This window comes from Nelumbo nucifera, chromosome 7, assembly GCF_055504915.1.
Source record: "Nelumbo nucifera cultivar China Antique chromosome 7, China Antique-T2T, whole genome shotgun sequence".
Lineage (NCBI taxonomy): Eukaryota > Viridiplantae > Streptophyta > Magnoliopsida > Proteales > Nelumbonaceae > Nelumbo > Nelumbo nucifera.
Genome location: NC_142655.1, coordinates 20,547,720 through 20,567,126, shown reverse-complemented (window position 1 = coordinate 20,567,126; position 19,407 = coordinate 20,547,720). Strand labels below are relative to the sequence as shown.

The window sequence follows — 19,407 nt, the reverse complement described above, 5'->3', positions numbered from 1 at the left end:
CAGAAATCGGTTCATGCTCTGTAAGATACCAGGTACGCTTCGGTTTCTTTCTCTTTTGGCAAATCCTTCTGGTTCTGGGGCTTCTTGGTTCTTTCGACCTGTTTTAGTGCTTTAACCGGTGTTCAGCCTGCAAAAATCTCATTGATGAAAAACAAGCACAGAACTGGGGGACCTGTTTAAGCGGTTGAACCACGATCAGTTCGAACCGTTTAAGCGGTTCATAGAACGGGGGGACAAAACTGGAATTCCGATAAGTCTTTGGTGAGGGTGCTAAACCCTAAAACTTAGCAAAAGAGGTGAGAGAGGAAGGAGAAAGAAAAGAACTAAAGAAGGGGATAAGAGGCCGCTCTGAGAATCTTTTTTTCTGATCAGTGCAGCTCGGAGAATCTTTGCTTACACTGATTCAAATCTTGAAGTAAATCATCTTCTCCACACTCTGAAGAAGCGTTTCAGTTGCAGGTTGAATGAGGAGCTCTCTACATCGTGGGTAAGTTCTTTTTTCTTTAAATTTTGTTTTCAGAAACTTGCTTGTGTGGTTACACGTAAGAAATTCTTGCTAGTTTGTTTTTTTTTTCCGGTTTTTTCTTTCATGTTTTTCAAGGATAAATGCTTGAAACTGAGTGGTAAATTGACTGCAAAACCAGATTTCCATCTCACCAAAGTAATACGTAATTCAATTCCCCTACCAAAAGTATAAAATAAGATAAAAGAACGAAGAACATGAAGAAATGCCGTAGTAATCATAATAGGACTCAAAGACCATGTTCTCCATGCTGTACACAATTACTTTGGGAGGTAGGTATAGAGAAAATTATAAATACACACTGAGTCATACATTTTTGTTTGATAACAGCAAAAAAGGGTTAAATAGCGTTATGTCAAACAGAAACTAAGAAGCTAGTGGACTTTCGGTGGAAGAATCCAAGTCTCAATCTGGATGTCAAATTCCCAATTTTATGTAAATTGATACTTGCCCTCTTTTGTGTTTCTATCACAAGGAAAAAAAAATACCAATTACAAAATCTTTCACCTATAATGCTTTTCTTTTTTGATCAATACCTATCATGCTTTTCTTGTAGTTCGTTTGTTATCAATACTTCCAAGAGGATAAATTAAAGCCTTGGGTGCAAGAACTATACTGATTGTGCCATAATACTTCAAAAGCAAAGCTCTTCATTTGAACTGAATCATAATATGAATACACACTAAATCATAAATACCATAGTTTTTAAGGCGCCAAGACGAAGCTAGGCAACAGGGTGTATTTAGATTAAAAATACACACTAAATCATAAATACCATGTTTTTAGATTAAAAAAATCAGTCCTAGAGCTAGAGTAGCTCCTTAGATTTCTTAATAACAAGCAGTAATCTTTAACTAATAATTACCATAATCCTCATGAAATAAGTATAAATCCCATTTGATAATGTTGTTCATTCATTCATCCTAATAAAATATCTTTTTAAAAAGCAATTAAAACTATAAAATCATTATTTTTGTGTGAAAATTAAGAATTAAGAATGTAAATCCCGTTCGAGGGGCGTGGCACAAAGGCGGCTCGTAGAATTAAGAATGTAATACGTCACATTAGCTGCTTGAAGTAATGTAATTGAGAAAAAAAAAGAGATTGTGGGTTTTATATGCTTGAAAATGTTTTATATGTTTGATTTTATTTTTAAATTCTCATTTGAATATGCTTTACATATTATGTTTCTGTATTTTAATTTTAGATAATTGGTTTTTTTAAAACATTTATTTTAAAATTTAAGTTTATATTTTTATAATATTATGTTTTATAATTTTTTTTTTAATTTTTGTGCCTTGCTTAAAAAGGCGCGTGCCACGCCTTGGTCCTTGCTCCTCAGGCGCAAATTGACCCTTGTGCCTTTTTTGCGCCTTGCGCTTATAGAAAATCAACATATTTATGAGAAGAAAAATAAGAAAGGAAAGAAAGCATACAAAACATAAGGGCTGAGCCCTTGTTTTGGTCCTAGGAAGAAGGAGGTCATGATGAAGAAAAGGGCCTATTGATTGTTCTTGTGTGTTAATAGGATAAAATCTTCAAGTTATTTCTTACTTGTGTATTTAGGTTTTAAAGTATTAAAGTGTTGAAGACTATGTCACTGACTTGTGTCGATTGAATTGAGCCCAAACAAATAAGAAAATAATAAAAGAAACTAGTATAAGAATAATAATATTGTTAATATAAACCAGTGTTTAGAAAACCGGACTAGATTGGCTGGTTGGATTGGTTGAACCGTGACCCGGGACCTTGGCCGGTTCAGTCATACCCCAATTACCGCACTTGATAAAGAACTGGTGAAAACCTGCTGACTGGCCGGTTTGACTGGAAAACCAGTGAACTGGTCCTGTTTTGTGAAACTGCCCGGGTCCTTTACAATTGAAATTTTAAAATGTTTTTAGTAAGACTTGAACCCATGACCCCATGACCTCTAATTTCTATATATTGCTTAATTACCATTAGTCCACCTTTTTTCTTGTGTTAATTAATGACTCTTTATTGTACATATTACTTTATTATACATGTATTTTAAAGAAAATGTAATTTAAGAGATTTGGACCCTAGTCATTTGCTTTAAAAATTAAGGAACTTGCCATCTAACTACCATATTTAAAAATATAACAAGTTATAAAATATATTATATATAGTATTTATATGACCCATAGTATATATATGTATATCCACTACGTCATCATGGTCTGACCCTAGTTGAACCTCTGACCCGTGAACCTCTCTCTTCTCTGGTTCTATGCCCGGTCCGGTTTTCTGAACATTGCTATAAACCCAATATGAATAATTTAGTTAATTAATATCTATTCTACTACTATTAATAACATAAAATAAGAATATAAAATATTATGTGGTGTCTTGCATATAAATATGTAAGCGTTTGGGCAAAGCAATCCTCAAAGAGCACCTTATCACCTAGGCATTGCCTTGAGGACTATGATAAATACCAAAACTTCATTTCCATTAGAAATTCATATCAGTGCCAGTAGTATTTGAAGAGCAACATCTAACATAAACAATATTATTTATCATGCTGATGGTGTAGACATGAACTCATCAACCTATTGTCCAGTTAACAGCTCAAACCAGTTTGACATTTTAGACCTTCAAGCATCAAGGATAAAACACATGATACTTTGGCATTTTCAATGTTCATAGGATATAAGAACTAAGGCGACTGGATTTTTGTTTCAAAAGTAACTGTGTCCAAAGTCCATATTGAGACAATTTAGTTGTGCTAATAGCAGGAGTGCTTGGTCAGAACTATTATAAAAGCATAATACCATCTTGACAGATATTATGTTATTGAAAACTAGAATGTAATTATTTCATTTCACATGACATAAAAATTATAAACTCCTTAATTGTATGACCTCAGCATCACATCAATGACTAACATCCATGTCAAGCAACCTGCATCAATGATTTATACTATTCTATCACAGAAAAAATATTAAAAGAAGGAAAAACTAAATTAACATGAGTAGATAATTATAATCTTTATGGACTTGTAGGAATTCAAGCTCAAAATGAGGAAAATCATCACAAACAATAAGAATAGAATTGGTCCAGATCCCAACATTAGCAGATAAGAGATTAAGAGCTTCACCATCAAATCCATTCAAAACATGTTCCATCACACATTGCCAATCTATGATCATTTAATCAAGTCACAAACAAAGATAAATCATATATTTTATTTCTACTGATACATGAAACTTGAAAACATATTGAAATTGCAATAAAAATGTAACAAAGGGATCAACAAATCAAATTCCTTCTCTAGATAAATCAAAATCTTTGAAACAAAAAAAAAGGGATGAGTTCTGTAGAGATGCATCAGATCTGCAACTTTAGATTCAGTCATGAAGTTGCTATCCATATCAATAACAACAGAATATAAGAAATGAAACCCAGGCTACATGAAAAGTAGCTTTTCAATCACTAAATGGGTGAAAAACATTCTAAAGATGCATAGAAGAGACTAGTTGAAGAAAAAGATGGAAGAGTAGCTTGGAAACCTGGTGACAATGGAGAAGGGGTTTATCTGGGAGGAGATAGAAAGCAAAATGCCAGATGAATTGGTGGTGGGAATAGGCTGAGAAGGAAAAAGAAATGAAAGGCTTCTAGCTCTTGTGGGAAAATCCTATGCCTAGTTGTAGGGGTGCAAGTTGGGCTGGGTTAGGTCAGGTTTGTTGAACTCCCAACCCTAATTTATTCACCTTGTTTGCTTTTAGGCAGTTATTTAAAAGGCATGCCTAGGCGCACAGGCGAGGCACATTTTAGGGTAGGCGCCTTGCCCAGGTCCTAGGCGCAGCCCGTTCGCCTTAGCCCAGGTGTGCGCCTTTTGAAAATTTGCCGCTTTTTCCTTTTTTTTGAGTCTGGCGGCACCGGAGCTTTGAGAATCCCCTATTTGGTAATATTGTCCATTCATTCATCCTAATAAAATATCTTCTTAAAAGCAATTAAAACTATAAAATTAATATTTTTTGTGTGAAAACTAAGAATTTAAGACCCTAACGTGGACTTGTTTGGGCTTGCCTCGAGGGGCGTGGCACAAAGGCGGCTTGCAGAATTAGGAATATAATGTCACATTAGCTACTTGATGCAATTGAGAAAAAAAGATATTGTGGGTTTTATATGCTTGAAAATGTTTTATATGTTTGATTTCATTTTTAAATTCTCATTTGAATATGCTTTACATATTATATTTATGTATTTTAATTTTAGATAATAGATTTTTTAAAACATTTATTTTAAAACTTAAGTTTATATTTTTATTAATATTATGTTTTATAATTTTTTGAGTTTTTTGCATTTTTTTTTGAATTTTTAGCCTTTTTTTAAATTGTGCACCTTGCCTAAAAAAGGCGTGCGCCTTGCGCTTTTAAAACACTGCTTTTAGGTAAAAAGGATCTTCTCATTTTTTTGACTTTGGATTAGCTAATTAGGGTTAACTAGCTTTAGCATTAGTGTACATACGAGGAAAAAGTAATGTTGTTTCAGGGGTACTCTACTTATGTTATACTAAAAAAAAATTAGTCCTTAAACTTGAAGATTCTGATGCACATACGTACACAAACATGCACAGACACATATACATTAATTTTCGACCCTGACACTAACTGCATGATCTTGAACCCAACCCAAGCGAACCAACCTTTTTGTGTTGGGTTTGGCCTAACCTGGCCCAAGTCTCTCATCTATACCTTGTTGTGTTTGTTTGATTTAATGCTTCTTTTACAAAAGCTTGGATTTGTAATGGATTGAATCGGGAGATATCTAGTTTGATCTGATGACAGAAATACTTGATAAATTTCATTCTGTTTTAATCTACTTACTTTGAAGGATATCTAACATCCAACTTAATTAGATTTTTTTTTTCTGGTTTTGGGTTGGACCAAAATCTATTCCATTGACATTCCTATTAATCTTAGTCTGTTACAGAGCTCATTTATTAACCTGGACTTTTGTTGTGCAATTAGTTGATATTTTTTTTTTGATGAATGAAAATAATTTATTAAATCAGAATATAAGGCAATACAGGAAACCCATGAAGAGGCACAAGCTGTTACCTCTTCTAACAAAGTATTGCATCAATTAAGAACTGGATAAGCAGAAATAAAATTACATAGCAGCCCAAAACAAATGATCCCTTGAAACCCCTTGCTTAGCTAGTCCATCCGCTAAGGAATTTGCTAATCTTTCTATCCAAAGAGAGGTAACTGTCATATTTCTTGTGAGCCAATTGACTTTCCTCAACAAATCTCTATATTGCCACATAGATGAAGCTGGCTTTGTCAGCCATCCCACAACAATTTTAGAGTCTCCTTCAACTATCAAGTGTCGAACTCCTAACTGTTCAGCAATCTGGATGCCTTGTACAGCCGCTATGATCTCTGCTCTATTTGAGTCTTCTATTCCCACAGGGCCTGAAAACAAAGCTAGGATGTTGCTCTCTCTATCTCTCAGCACCCCTCCTATTCCTGAAGGGCTTGGGTTTCCTTGGCTACTACCATCAAAATTCAGCTTTGGCCAACCTTCAGGCGGAGGCTTCCACACTGCAGCTGCCTTGTCCCTCCTCGTATGGCTAGTGGCTACCGCCTTCCAGTTACTCCAAATGTCATCAAAGGATAACGTATGAAAGAAGTCCAAAGTTCTCAGCTAATGAATGGCTCTAGTCAATATACAATCCTCAACAGTTTGTAAGCTTCTTCCCTTTTCTTTGAACACCCTAGCATTCCTTTCTTCCCAAACTGTCCACAAGGCTGCTGCTCTAATACATCTCCACATCGTTTTTCCTTTTTTTGTAGGCCACACAAAACAAGAAGGATCGAACAACTGACTTAATTCTGAGGACAGATTCCACCTGCATCCAAACAAAGAAAAGATCCAACTCCAAATAGCACTAGAAAAGGAACAAGATACAAATAAATGGGAGCAATCCTCACCACTAGCCCTGCAAAGTACACACCAGTTAGGGGACAAGCACATAAAAGGTCTTTTCTTCTGCAAGCAATCCAGAGTATTGATCTTTCTATAAAACACCTCCCAGCAGAATATTATAATTTTAGGAGGAACAGGTTTGAACCAAATCTCCTTACTAGGGAAACCCAACTGTCCCATGGAAGGGCAAAGGGAATTAAAAATGGAAGCACAAGTGAAACAACCTTTTGGATGAGGGGACCAAAGTCTCACATCCGAGCGAAGAGGGTCCAGAAAGACATTGCCAAGAAGAGACAACAATTCTGAAGCACTACTAAGTTTAACATCCCTCAAACCTCTCATAAAACCAAAGTCCCAGCTTAAGGAAGAGGGTGAAGTAATAGAAGGAAGAAAATGAGAAACAGTTTTTTCCTTGTAAAGGGAAAGAGAATAGAGAGCTGGGAATTTGTCCTTAAGGGCAACGGTACCCACCCAAGTATCTTCCCAAAATAAAACAGAGTCACCAGAGTTGACATCATACCTAACCAAGTTGAGAAACTGAGGGAGGACACTCTGAATTGCTTTCCAAGGAGATGCCAACGTAGCTTGATGTGATACCACCCGCATCCCAACCATTTTCCCGTCTGCCATGTATACTAGCTATCACTTCATGCCACAATCTCTCCCTTTTTCTAGGCCACCTCCACAACCACTTCCCTAAGAGAGCTTTATTCCTTTGAGCTAACCTTCCTACTCCCAGTCCACCCTCCTCTTTACTCCTACAAACTATTTCCCAATCGATTAGATGATCTTTCTTTTCCTCTCACAGAAAAGATTTCATTATCCTCTCCAACTTCTTAGCCCCTACCACACAACTCTTATCCAAGTTTATCTTCAAATTGGAGACATTCTCAAAGTGTTGTAACAATGCTTTGAGATTTCTCACTTCCCACCTGTCACCCCCTTCACAAAAAATTATGATATCATTGGCAAATTGCAGGTGGGTTACCCGGACATTGTTCCTTCCAATCCTCCAGCCTCTAACTTCCTCTTCCCTATCTGCTTTAGAGATTAATCTACTGAAGACATCTGCAACTAGGGTAAAAAGGAAAGGGGAGAGAGGGTCACCTTGTCTAATGCCTCTACAAGCTGGGAAAAAGTCTTTCACCATCCCATTAACCAAAACGGAGTAATGGCAGGATATTGTCTTATTGCAAGTTTTGAACATCTTATGATCCCTCAATTTAAGTGTTTGACTTATTTATTTTTCAATTTTGCAAAAGAATAAGTTTATGGAGTTAGTTATTCATGGTGGATGAATTGAAAGATATTCTTTTTATGGATTGAATTGGAAAGACATTTGATATTTCAATTTTTAAGAAGAAAGGAATTGACATGCTTTTATTTATTTAGTTATTTAATTATTTACTTTTTATTTTGTATTTTATGTATGAACAGATACAATAGATATCAGAAATCATAGTTTGGAAGTATTTAGTGATGAAGAAATTGAATTAAGAAATGCTTATTTTGTGGTTTTGGGTCATACTTTATGGTATAAATAGATGACTTTTGGTGGGCATAGATTTGTTTAATTATTCATGCTTATTGGCTAAAAAAAGTTGGGTGGCGATGACCCAGTAGCTAGGATCATCACTCCGGTTATGGAGGCATGGGATCAAAACCCATGTAGCTGCAGGATCTCCATGGTAAGGTTGGTGGACCTCATGTGCTCCCTATTCTGTCCCCACTCGATCCCTCTATAATGTAATACATAATACCAAAAAAAAAATAAAAAAGAAAAAAAAGGTGGGTTATTTGGTTCCAAAGTAGTATATGTACGGAAGTGGCTACTTATTTTGTATCCTTTTTTATGGTTTAAGTGGATCAACTTCTAAGAAGTGTTATGGTGATGTAAATGACTATGTATGGCTGCTGCCACAATGTGAAAGAAATTGAATCATTTGGTTGGAATTGTGGAAATTCTTTTTCACTAGGTGGTTTTCCCCTTCTTATGGCCTACATTGATGAAAGAGTTTTGGATGTCTTAAATTATTTATGTCTGTTAGCCAGATTCAAAGAAGTTTAATTGTGAACAGAAGGAATTATAAAGTGTTTCATTTTTCTTATCTTTTCTGTTTGTTCTTTTTCTTTATGTTACATTTTTTTTTAATAAAAATAGAACTTTTCTTTATGATACATTATAAGTGGATAGATATCTTTCCTTTTGTGTCTATCTTATTCCTTCAAGTTTTCCCTAAAGATTTATGATGGATTAATTGTTGTAGAGAACCTTTTTTCTTGAAGGTGGTTTTGTGAGGGAATGCTATCGGCCTGATTTAGGAGTGTTACTCCCTCGCTTCTCATATCTTCAGACAAAATTTGCAATCTAGGGTCTTGAGAAATGTTCCATACAGATTAGTGCCTAATTCAAGGTAACTGCAAAGAACACCTTTTTTAGTTTATGCTGTTGGGTTAAATAGTTAGAAATAAAGGTTGCAGTATTTCTGTTGAATCTGATGTGCCAATATTTACTTATCTTTTGATGTGTCTATATTTCGGAGAACCAATGTTGTTGCTTTTAGACCATTTGACAATTACTTGACAGTTGCTTTCCACCACTACATCTCTGTTGTTAAGAGATTTTCCTGGTCTGTTGTCTCATGCATGCAAAACTGCTAATGGTTCAACCCTTGATCAATTGCTACAACCTCTTGCTCAGGAAAAAAATATCTGGGATATAGCCCAAATGACTACTTTTAGAAGCTCTACCTATACTTAAGTTTCTTGGATTGCTCAAACTGCATCTATCAAAGTTTAATTTGATGACACTAGGACCTCTACCTATACTTTCTCCTTTCTTTTGCATGCCATAGTCCAATTGATCAATATTGGAATTACCTGGTGAAGGGGATGGGATTCAGCACTGTAGAGGTCTGCCTGAAAGACAACAGATGGCAAGGTGATGGTGGTTTTGAGTAGTAGAGAGTTTCAGAGGGAGAGGTTCAGATCTCAGATCTGAGATCTAAGGAGGCTTAGGCAGGGAGAGTCTTTGGAGGTTGAAGAAGGCACTCACAGGGACTCGAGAAGTCTGGGGAGGCCAAAGGTGTGGATCCCCTTGGGATGCGATGGGGTTAGGTGTCAATTTATCTATATGAGATAGACGTGTTAGGTGTGTTCTATTGAGAGGTTTAACATGATAATGTGATGCGATGTGTGTGATTCCCATCACATTCTAGTCTGTGAGTTGCAATCGAATAAATTTGTGTTGTTACTCCATTGTCCTATATCGCCTTGCATGCTGGCAGTGTGCACTAATTGCATGGTCTTACACCTGGTTCCCACAGGAAATTTCTCATGATTCTCTCCATCCTTTTTGTTATGAAAAATTAGAATTTTGAAGATAGAAAGGTAGTAAATAGGCAGGTTGGTATGAGAGAGGGAAAAAGAGAGAAAAATTCCTGGCAACAAACTAGCTATTTAAATTAATATAATGAATTACTTATAAAAACTACTAGAATTCACTAAAGCAAGCTTTATTTCATCAAATTAACTCGTTTAAAATTGCTATTACAATGAGTATTTATAGTTCACCATAAGAAATCGGATGCCTCTTTATAGATCCAATTTGGACTAGAAAACTGACCAAATCAATTTTTTAATTGCTTTAGAACCAAAACAAACCCATGAATAACCCATAGAGATATTCAAGAAAGGACTCTGCTCCATCAACTCTAATAACTAATTACTAATCCAACTAAAACTAACTCAATGTAAAGGCATCGGTAATTATTAGAAATAGGAAATTACGATTTTAGTATGATTATTAAATAGTAATTATGAGAATTATTATAAATATGAAGATTGTAAGTTATCATAAATAGTAATTTCAAAATAGCAGTAAATTTCTAGAAAACTAAAAATCCTATTCTTAAGATGCCTATAATTAAAAAATTAAAAAAAAACTCAAAAATACAAACATCCTGTTATTTAAGCACTTAAAATAAATGGTGGGACCACACAATAAGTGGCAAATAAGCACTCATTCGCATTTGGCAAAAAGAGAGTGAATAAGTGCTTATTTCAAAATAAGTACTTAAAAAAATCAGCCCAGGGGCTGCTTATTTTGAGCACTTCTTCCATTTTTTTTGGGACAAAACTGTCCCTGTCGTTTTTTCAAAATCCTGTGGAGCGTCTTCTCCATTTAAGCTCAAACATGAACCGGCAGCTGCGACATGCAACTCCAGGTTGAAAAATCATTCCAGGTATGTGAATCTTCCTTCCCTCTTTTCTCCACTTTTTGCTCTGTTTTGGGCAACTTTCGTGGCTATAATTGTCATTTCCACAAATATAAGTACTTATTGGTTAAGCGGCTCACCGAACACTGTAACCCAAATAAGTACTTATGAAATAAACACTTATTTCTCAAATCACATATTCGCCAAACATAGCCTAAGATTGTTCTAGGAATTGGATAACTTTCTCCATGGATTCTTTCCTTGCTTCAGTATCCACATCGTGTTGGTTTGGTTGTCTTCTGATGCTTCATCAAAATTTCTATTGAAATGTTGATATTCAATATTTGATGAAAAAAATGCATGGTCTTTGGAAATTAATTCTATGAAGTAATTATTCTAGATCTTATCCAGTTGTATTACAATTTATGTTTTTGTACTCTTCTCCTAATTAATAACTTTGTCTTGACTTGTAAGAGAAACTTAATGTTTCTTTGATTTTCCCGACTCTTTTCTTGCAAAATTTGTACTAGTATATGTTTTCTTCTGCCATTTGTTTGGTTATTTTCCTTGTGGTTCTCCTTGGACTTGGATTGTAAAAAAAATTCTCTTAAACCAGTTTACCTATTTGCTATGTTTCTGCTGTCTTGCATTAGTAACTCACCTGTCTACTATGCATAATTGGTTTACTTGTTACAGTTTCTGTCAACTTACTAGGGAGATGGCATCAAATAATGAGGTTGGGAAGAGTTTTGCGAGGAGGGACCGGTTGCTTGAGATAGAGGCTAAGGTTCGAACATGGTGGGAGGAAAAAGATGTATTTAGAGCTGAGTCCCATGAAAGAGCTCCCAAACCTGGTGAAAAGTTTTTTGGGAACTTTCCATACCCCTATATGAATGGGTATCTACATCTAGGGCATGCATTCTCACTGTCTAAGCTTGAGTTTGCTGCAGCATATCATAGGCTAAGAGGTGCTAATGTTCTACTGCCCTTTGCCTTCCATTGCACTGGGATGCCCATCAAGGCCTCAGCTGATAAACTTGCCAGAGAGATACAAAAGTTTGGGGACCCACCGGCATTTCCTTCTGCTATAGAAGAGCTCAGTATTAGCACTGAACCGGAACCCGAGGAGCAAAATGGAGGGGGGCAGACTTTACCTGATAAGTTCAAGAGCAAGAAGTCCAAGGCAGCTTCAAAAGCAGGTCGAGACAAGTTTCAGTGGGAAATCATGAGGAGTTATGGCCTCTCCGACAGTGAAATTTCCAAGTTCCAAGATCCATATTACTGGCTAACCTATTTCCCACCTTTAACTAAGGAAGATCTGAAGGCTTTTGGGTTGGGATGTGATTGGAGACGGTCTTTCATCACAACTGATATGAACCCATTCTATGATTCTTTTGTTAGGTGAGCTTTGTTGTCTTGTGTGGTGGGGATCATAATGTGGGCTTAGCTAGGATAGACAAACTGCCTCCCATCCCCCCTCCCCCCAAAAAAAATAAATAAAAGATAAAAAAGCGCACACACACAGGCTTATTTCCTCTTGTAAATTCGTGTTACTGATAAGGACAACTTTTGACAGGTGGCAAATGAGGAAGTTGAAGGAAATGGGAAAGATTGTCAAGGATATGAGATACACAATCTATTCTCCCTTAGATGGCCAGCCATGTGCAGACCATGACAGGGCATCAGGTGAAGGGGTTCAGCCACAAGACTATACTCTGATTAAAATGGAGGTAGTGCCACCTTTCCCTTCTAAGTTGAAAGCTTTGGAAGGGAGGAGAGTGTTCCTGGCTGCTGCCACATTGAGACCTGAAACCATGTATGGACAAACAAACTCATGGGTGTTGCCTGATGGGAAGTATGGAGCCTATGAAATAAATGACACAGATGTATTTATTGTTACTGAGAGAGCAGCCCTTAACCTTGCTTACCAGAATTTATCTCGGATTCCAGAGAAGCCAACCTGCTTGGTTGAGCTATCTGGTAATGATCTGATTGGGTTGCCTTTGAAATCCCCTCTCTCACTTAATGAGATTATATACTCTCTTCCCATGTTGACAATTCTAACTGACAAGGGCACAGGGATTGTGACCAGTGTGCCCAGTGACTCCCCTGACGATTACATGGCTCTACATGATTTGAAGTCGAAACCAGCTCTCAGGGCCAAGTTCAATGTGAAGGATGAGTGGATCATGCCTTTCGAGGTCATTCCTATCATCAACATCCCAGAGTTTGGGGATAAATCTGCTGAGAAGGTATGCATTGATCTGAAGATCAAAAGCCAAAATGAGAAAGATAAGCTTGCAGAAGCAAAGAGGTTAACCTACTTGAGAGGATTCACTGAGGGAACAATGCTAGTTGGAGAATATGTGGGGATGAAAGTGCAGGAAGCAAAGCCATTGATCAGGAACAGACTTGTACAGATTGGCCAGGCTGTTATGTATAGTGAGCCTGAGAAGAAGGTTATGTCAAGATCAGGTGATGAGTGTGTTGTGGCTCTGACGGATCAGTGGTACATCACATATGGAGAACCAGAATGGAAGAAAAAGGCTGAGGAGTGCCTCTCTAACATGAAGCTCTTCTCTGATGAGACAAGGCATGGTTTCCAGCATACATTGAATTGGTTGAATCAGTGGGCTTGTTCACGGTCTTTTGGGCTGGGAACTCGTCTTCCCTGGGATGATCAATTCCTAGTTGAATCCTTATCTGATTCCACACTTTACATGGCTTATTATACCATTGCTCATTTGTTACAGAATGGAGACATGTATGGGTCAGATATGTCCTTGGTAAAGCCAGAGCAGATGACAGATGAAGTATGGAATTACGTTTTCTGTGGTGGGCCATATCCAAAATCATCGGATATCCCTACTTCTCTTCTTAGCAAAATGAAGCAGGAGTTTGAGTACTGGTACCCATTCGATCTGCGGGTGTCTGGTAAAGACCTTATCCAGAATCATCTTACATTCTGCATCTATAATCACACTGCACTTCTACCCAAACAGCATTGGCCCCTTGGTTTCAGATGCAATGGGCACATCATGCTTAACTCTGAGAAGATGTCCAAGTCAACTGGGAATTTTAGGACTCTACATCAGGCTATTGAGGAGTTTTCTGCTGATGCCACACGATTTGCTCTGGCTGATGCTGGGGATGGAATGGATGATGCAAACTTTGTCTTTGAAACAGCAAATGCTGCAATCCTGCGACTTACAAAAGAGATATCATGGATGGAGGAGGTTCTGGCTGTGGAGAGCTCTTTGAGAACAGGTCCTCCATCCACTTATGCTGATCGAGTGTTTGCTAATGAGATAAACATTGCAGTCAAAATGACAGAGCAACATTACAGTGAGTACATGTTTCGAGAAGCTCTCAAGACAGGCTTTTATGATCTTCAGGCTGCTAGAGATGAGTATAGGTTCTCATGTGGTGTTGGGGGTATGAATCGTGAGTTACTGCTGTGGTTCATGGATGTTCAGACACGGCTTATTACCCCAATTTGTCCACACTATGCAGAATATATCTGGAAGGAGCTCTTGAAGAAGGATGGGTTTGTTGTAAAGGCAGGTTGGCCAACAGGTGATTTACCTGACCTTACACTCAAAAGTGCCAATAAGTATCTGCAAGACTCAATAGTATCTATGAGGAAGTTGCTCCAGAAACAAGTGTCAGGTTCAAAGAAACCTAACAAAAAGGGTGCTGCAGTTCCTCCTCCCACTGAAGAAAACAAGCCATCAGTAGGCTTGATATATGTGAATGAGCAATATGACGGTTGGAAAAGAGTATGCTTAGAGATACTCCAAAGCAAGTTTGACAGGGAGACTCACTCCTTTGCACCTGACCAAGAAATATTGGAGGCATTGCAAAGGAGTGTAATTGGACAGGAGACAAACTTTAAGCAGATTCAGAAGCTTTGTATGCCATTTTTAAGGTTCAAGAAGGATGAAGTGCTGTCTGTTGGAGTTCATGCCTTGGATCTGAGGCTACCCTTTGGTGAAATTGATGTCCTTGAGGAGAATTTGGACTTAATCAAGAGGCAGTTGGGTCTTGATCATGTAGAAGTTTTGTCTGCTATTGACCCTGATGCTGTCAGGAAAGCTGGATCCCATGTGTCGTTGTTAAATCAGAATCCTCCTTCCCCTGGGAACCCAACGGCAATATTTTTAACCAAGTAGGACCTTCATCATTAAACCATATTTATTCATGCTTAGTCATATCAGTTTTTATCGGGTTCATCATTTTTAGCATTTGATATATTTTGAGAATGAATGTACATTTGTTCATCTGCCACTTTTGTTTGTTGTCTCTTGTCTTTTGATCAATCTCATCTCATTTTCTTTAGGTATTATTCTTCTGCTCTAGTGGATGTATGGGTATTGTTTCAAACAATGAAGCAAATGTTTGTTTTGGTGGAAATTTGACTACTCTATATGATTAGTGTCTTACAGTGTTTTAAAAGGTGTGGGATGCATACGCCTGGATGCGCGCCTCCAGGTGAGGCGCTCCCAAAACGCCCTGAGGTGTATGCCAGAGGCGCTGACACCTCTGAGGCATACGCCTTGTGCGTTTTTTTCATGAGGCGTGCTAGAGGCGTATGCCTCATGTGCCTCATGCACATCTTATATAAAAAGACAAAAAAAAAAAGAAAAAAGAAAAAAAGGGGAAAGGTAAGGAAAGGAAAAGAAAAGAAAGGGAAGGAAAAGAAAAAGAAAGAGAATAAAAAAAGAGAAGGAAAGGGAAAAGAAGAAAAGATAAGGGGAAAGAAAGCGGTCTGCTTTAAGAAACTCTTATCCAATTTGAGAATTTTCTTGTATTCTTTCTATGTTTTTTTTTTTTCTGTCTGTCCGAACTTCAATGTTAGATTGATTCATTGCCATGTCTCCTAAGTTTTAAAATGCTTCCTTTCTGTGTGACTTGTTTTAAATACCTTACTTGAAATTGATTTATTTGCATTATTTAAGACCATATATAGAATTTATTTTCCATCATATGTTGATAAAGAGGCATTGTATATGGAATATTTGACTTACAAGTCAAGCACCCAAGCTTGATTATATCATCTTAGACTTTAGTGTACAAGTTGTAAATTCTATTGTTTTAGGTACATATGTGATAGATATGGATTAAAAAGGGTAGAATCATTGTTCTATGTATATTTAGCCTTATAGCATATGCATACGTATATTTAATTTTTTGACAAGTTTGTAAAAAATAGAATAAATCTTACAATTTACGATACAATTCAACTTTCTATAAGCTTTACGATACAATTATGATTTTCAGAACATTACTTCAAAGACTTCTGAAAGTTAAAGGAATTATAGAACATTTCCAGTTAAAGAGAAGGGTGGGAATGAAGTGGCAGAAAAGAGGATGATGAAGAAAATGATGATGATTCAAGTGACATAGAGTTTGAATTGGATGAAACTCATGTAATTGAAAAATTGGTGGATTTGGAAAAGGCTGTAAATTTAGAAGTTGTATGCAAACCATTGGGCTTGTTTGGTCCTAGGTGATGAGGATTGTGTCAGGTTCAAAAAACTGGAAAAGAAATACCCTTTTCCTATTACTGAAACTGCTGCAAATATGGTCACTCAGATCTGGAAGTGATTTGTGATGACCATAACCCATTAGCTTTAACTGGAGAGGTCAAAAAGAGCCATCCGATTCAAGCATATATTTTGAGAAGCATTTGGTGTTATAATTGGAAAAAAAATCAATGAAGAACTAACGGATGTGAAAAAGCTGAGAGAGATTTCACTTGCAGTTAGAAGATTAGAAGGAAGTAGTCTGAGATGTCTTGGTCTCAAATGTCTTTGCTAGATTGAAAAAAGGTCTATTTGGGGATGGGCCAAGCAAGAAGTCATTGAAACCTAGAAGCTATAAAGTAGAAACTAGAAAGCCTCCTGGTCTGGTTTTTTCAGTGGGTGGTGGGCTTCACTGGCTCTTCGTTGCTTTTGTGTGATGGGGTGTTGGTTTTGTTCATTTGGGGATTGATTGTAATTTTGGCTTTTGACATCCTTAGATTTTACTCAGGGCAAGGCAGTGATTTAAAAGGCTTGCCTAGGTGCTCAGGTGATGCGCATTTTAAGGTATGTGCCTCGCCCAGGCCCCAGGTGCAGCACTTTCAAAAGGTGAGTGCTTGGTGTGCCTAGTTGTGCGCCTGGTTCACCTAGTGGCTCGCTTGACAAAGCTCCAATAATCCCCCATTTGCTAATGTTGTTCATTCATTCATCCTAATAAAATATCTTTTTGAAAGGCAATTAAGTTATAAAATCATTTTTTGTGTAGGATTAAGAATTTAAGACCCTAACATGGACTTCTTTGGGCTTGCTTTGAGGGGTTTGATGCAAAGACGGCTTGTAGAATCAAGAATGCAAGATGTTTTACAATGATACCTTACCTTTTATTCAAAAAAAAAAGTATGCAAGATGTTTTACACCACATTAGCTATTTGAAGTAATGCAATTGAAGAAAAAAAGAGATTGTGGGTTTTACATGCTTGAAAATCTTTTATATGTTTGGTTTTATTTTTAAATTTTAATTTGAATACGTTTTACATGTTATTTTAGGTATTTTAATTTTAGATAATAGGTTTTCAAAACATTTATTTTAAAATTTATCTGTTGTAGGTAGAACTTTATGACTTCTTACTTTTCTTGTCACCTTCCTTATATGATTCTCTTTTTCTTATAAATAAATTTTATTTTATTACCAAAAAAACCATTTTCTAGAGCCATGAAACTTATTGGCCCAAAATCCATTCACCTGCTCTCAAAAAATTGCCTCGTGGTGAAATACTAGGGCTTAGGACCAACAATGGAGCCCACACAAAGCATTCAACCAACAATTCAGGGAATCCCCTAACTCATTTCCCAAGTAACTTGCTATGTTCTCTTTTATGGAAGGAAAAATAGCAGCTTATTACCTATTCTTCTAGTTCTGTATGACGAAAACAAGTTTACCCTATTCCTAGGTCTATTTTTCCTGCCATTATCTTTACTCCTAGTACCTTCTCAGACTGGGTTGTATCTATCCTTCTTGCATCAACATCTGACCTCTAACTTATTATTGTTTGCTTCTGCATCCTTCAATCCTTGGACCCATCAAGTGAAGCTTGGGTATTGCAATTCCAATCTCTGCTTCCTTCCCACAGCCATGTCCCATCTGAGCCCCTATCTTAGTGCAGCCAGGAGATTTAACGTCAACTGCAAATTCTTTTGAGATTTAACAGAGATTTAGCTGTATGGCCACTGGCTCTACCATTCTGGAAACAAAATCTATAATTTGTCTAAAACCACCATTCACACAGTTGAGTTTTCAGCTCTTCAACAAATACCCGAGGAAAAAGAAAAAAAGGGCTACCCCCGTTTTGTAGCCCTTCAAAAGATATCGAGAAAGAACAAAAAAAAGGGCATTTGCTACTTGATCACTGGCTTGTTTCACATTCTGAATGTGGTGATATATGAAATTGTTTGTTGAATTAATTTAATTATTTAACAAAGGTAATATTTTTTTTTCTTTTTTGTTGATTTACAGGTTAAATGGTGATTTGTGATGATGTTTTGCTGCATACGCTTGAAGGTACTAGATTCATTCAAGTATTCTTAAGCTTTTAATTCAAAGTAAACATCTGGATACTTTATCTGTATCTAGGAATTATATATTTGTTTGTCTTTGTTGGTTAGAGGCAAACACAATGTCAACTTTCAACAACGAAGCAGCTTCACTTTGGATTAAGTAGATACATGCATATTGGTTCTTGTCAAGGCTCAAAGTATTGATATGTACGATATGTATCGGTGCTTTTTGTGCCCTGCCGATATGCAAAATTACAAGTATTTCATGTATCTTAAGTGTTTAAGCAATTGCCAAAAAGCCTTGAATAAACGTGGCCTGAATGGTATTTATTAAAATTTTATAAAAACACCTGTATCAACTGTTAGAATCGCTTGATACTTGAAAAAAAATGTATCGAGTATATCAATACTTTGAACTACGGTTTTTGTTCCTTGTTACATAAAGAAAATGTCTAATTTCTTTCTTGTCTGACATGTTATGCAGAAGAATAAGCAGGGATAGGAGAGAAGCTATACAAAACTGCTGCTTGAAGTGTGTTCTCAATGATTTCTGTCAGTTGTTCATGCAATATATTTTTATTGGAGAGGATGAAAAAGAGAACTCTTCATGTTACCTAGGTTTTTGTTCATTTATTATTTTTGTATGTTTGTTACTTTTTTTTTCTCATTAGTTAAAAGGGTGTTCTCATTTTTCTAAACTCATTTTTTTCTTTGATACAAGAAGAATGAAGAGAAATTAAAGGCATCAGGGCAGCTCCCAAATTACCAGAAATCTTCATTGTTCTCAAAAAAAAAAAAAAATCCTTGAAAACTCTAAAAATTCTTGCAAATATTACAAAAATTCCAAAATATAATAGGAGGAAAGTACTTGGGAGCTCTGATAATCAAAGATGGTGTTAGAAAGGACACTTTTAAGGAATGTCTAGATCATAGTTGTCAAGGTGACGCCTAGGCAACAAGGCACCCTTGGAGGCTTGCCTCCCCCAGTTGCCTAGCAGTTTTGTGCAGTGGGTTATAAAATACTTTTAGATTTTTAATTTTTTGACATTATAATTATAAAATAAACATTATTAAACTAGAATATTCATTTTATGTGTGTATATACTAATTTCTTTTTATTATTTTCTTATTTTGT

The 19,407-nt window shown here is 36.5% G+C and overlaps 1 protein-coding gene across 4 annotated transcripts; it reads left to right on the top strand.

The window, feature by feature from the left end:
• The first annotated feature begins 271 nt into the window (after positions 1-271).
• Positions 272-19,017, top strand: LOC104593634 (leucine--tRNA ligase, cytoplasmic-like). 4 transcript variants are annotated; one of them, XM_010253591.3, is made up of 6 exons: positions 272-487; positions 8,765-8,892; positions 11,392-12,096; positions 12,272-14,863; positions 18,232-18,276; positions 18,757-19,017. In XM_010253591.3, the coding sequence occupies exons 3-5, from the start codon at positions 11,414-11,416 to the stop codon at positions 18,248-18,250; spliced, it is 3,294 nt and encodes a 1,097-aa protein (XP_010251893.1). In that variant the 5' UTR covers positions 272-487; positions 8,765-8,892; positions 11,392-11,413; the 3' UTR covers positions 18,251-18,276; positions 18,757-19,017. The 4 variants fall into 4 exon arrangements, with proteins under 4 accessions (XP_010251893.1, XP_010251895.1, XP_088747484.1 ...); XM_010253593.2 differs by having other exon boundaries at positions 282-487; positions 11,410-12,096; XM_088891358.1 differs by having other exon boundaries at positions 282-487; positions 8,746-8,892; positions 11,410-12,096.
• Positions 19,018-19,407: the final 390 nt, after the last annotated feature.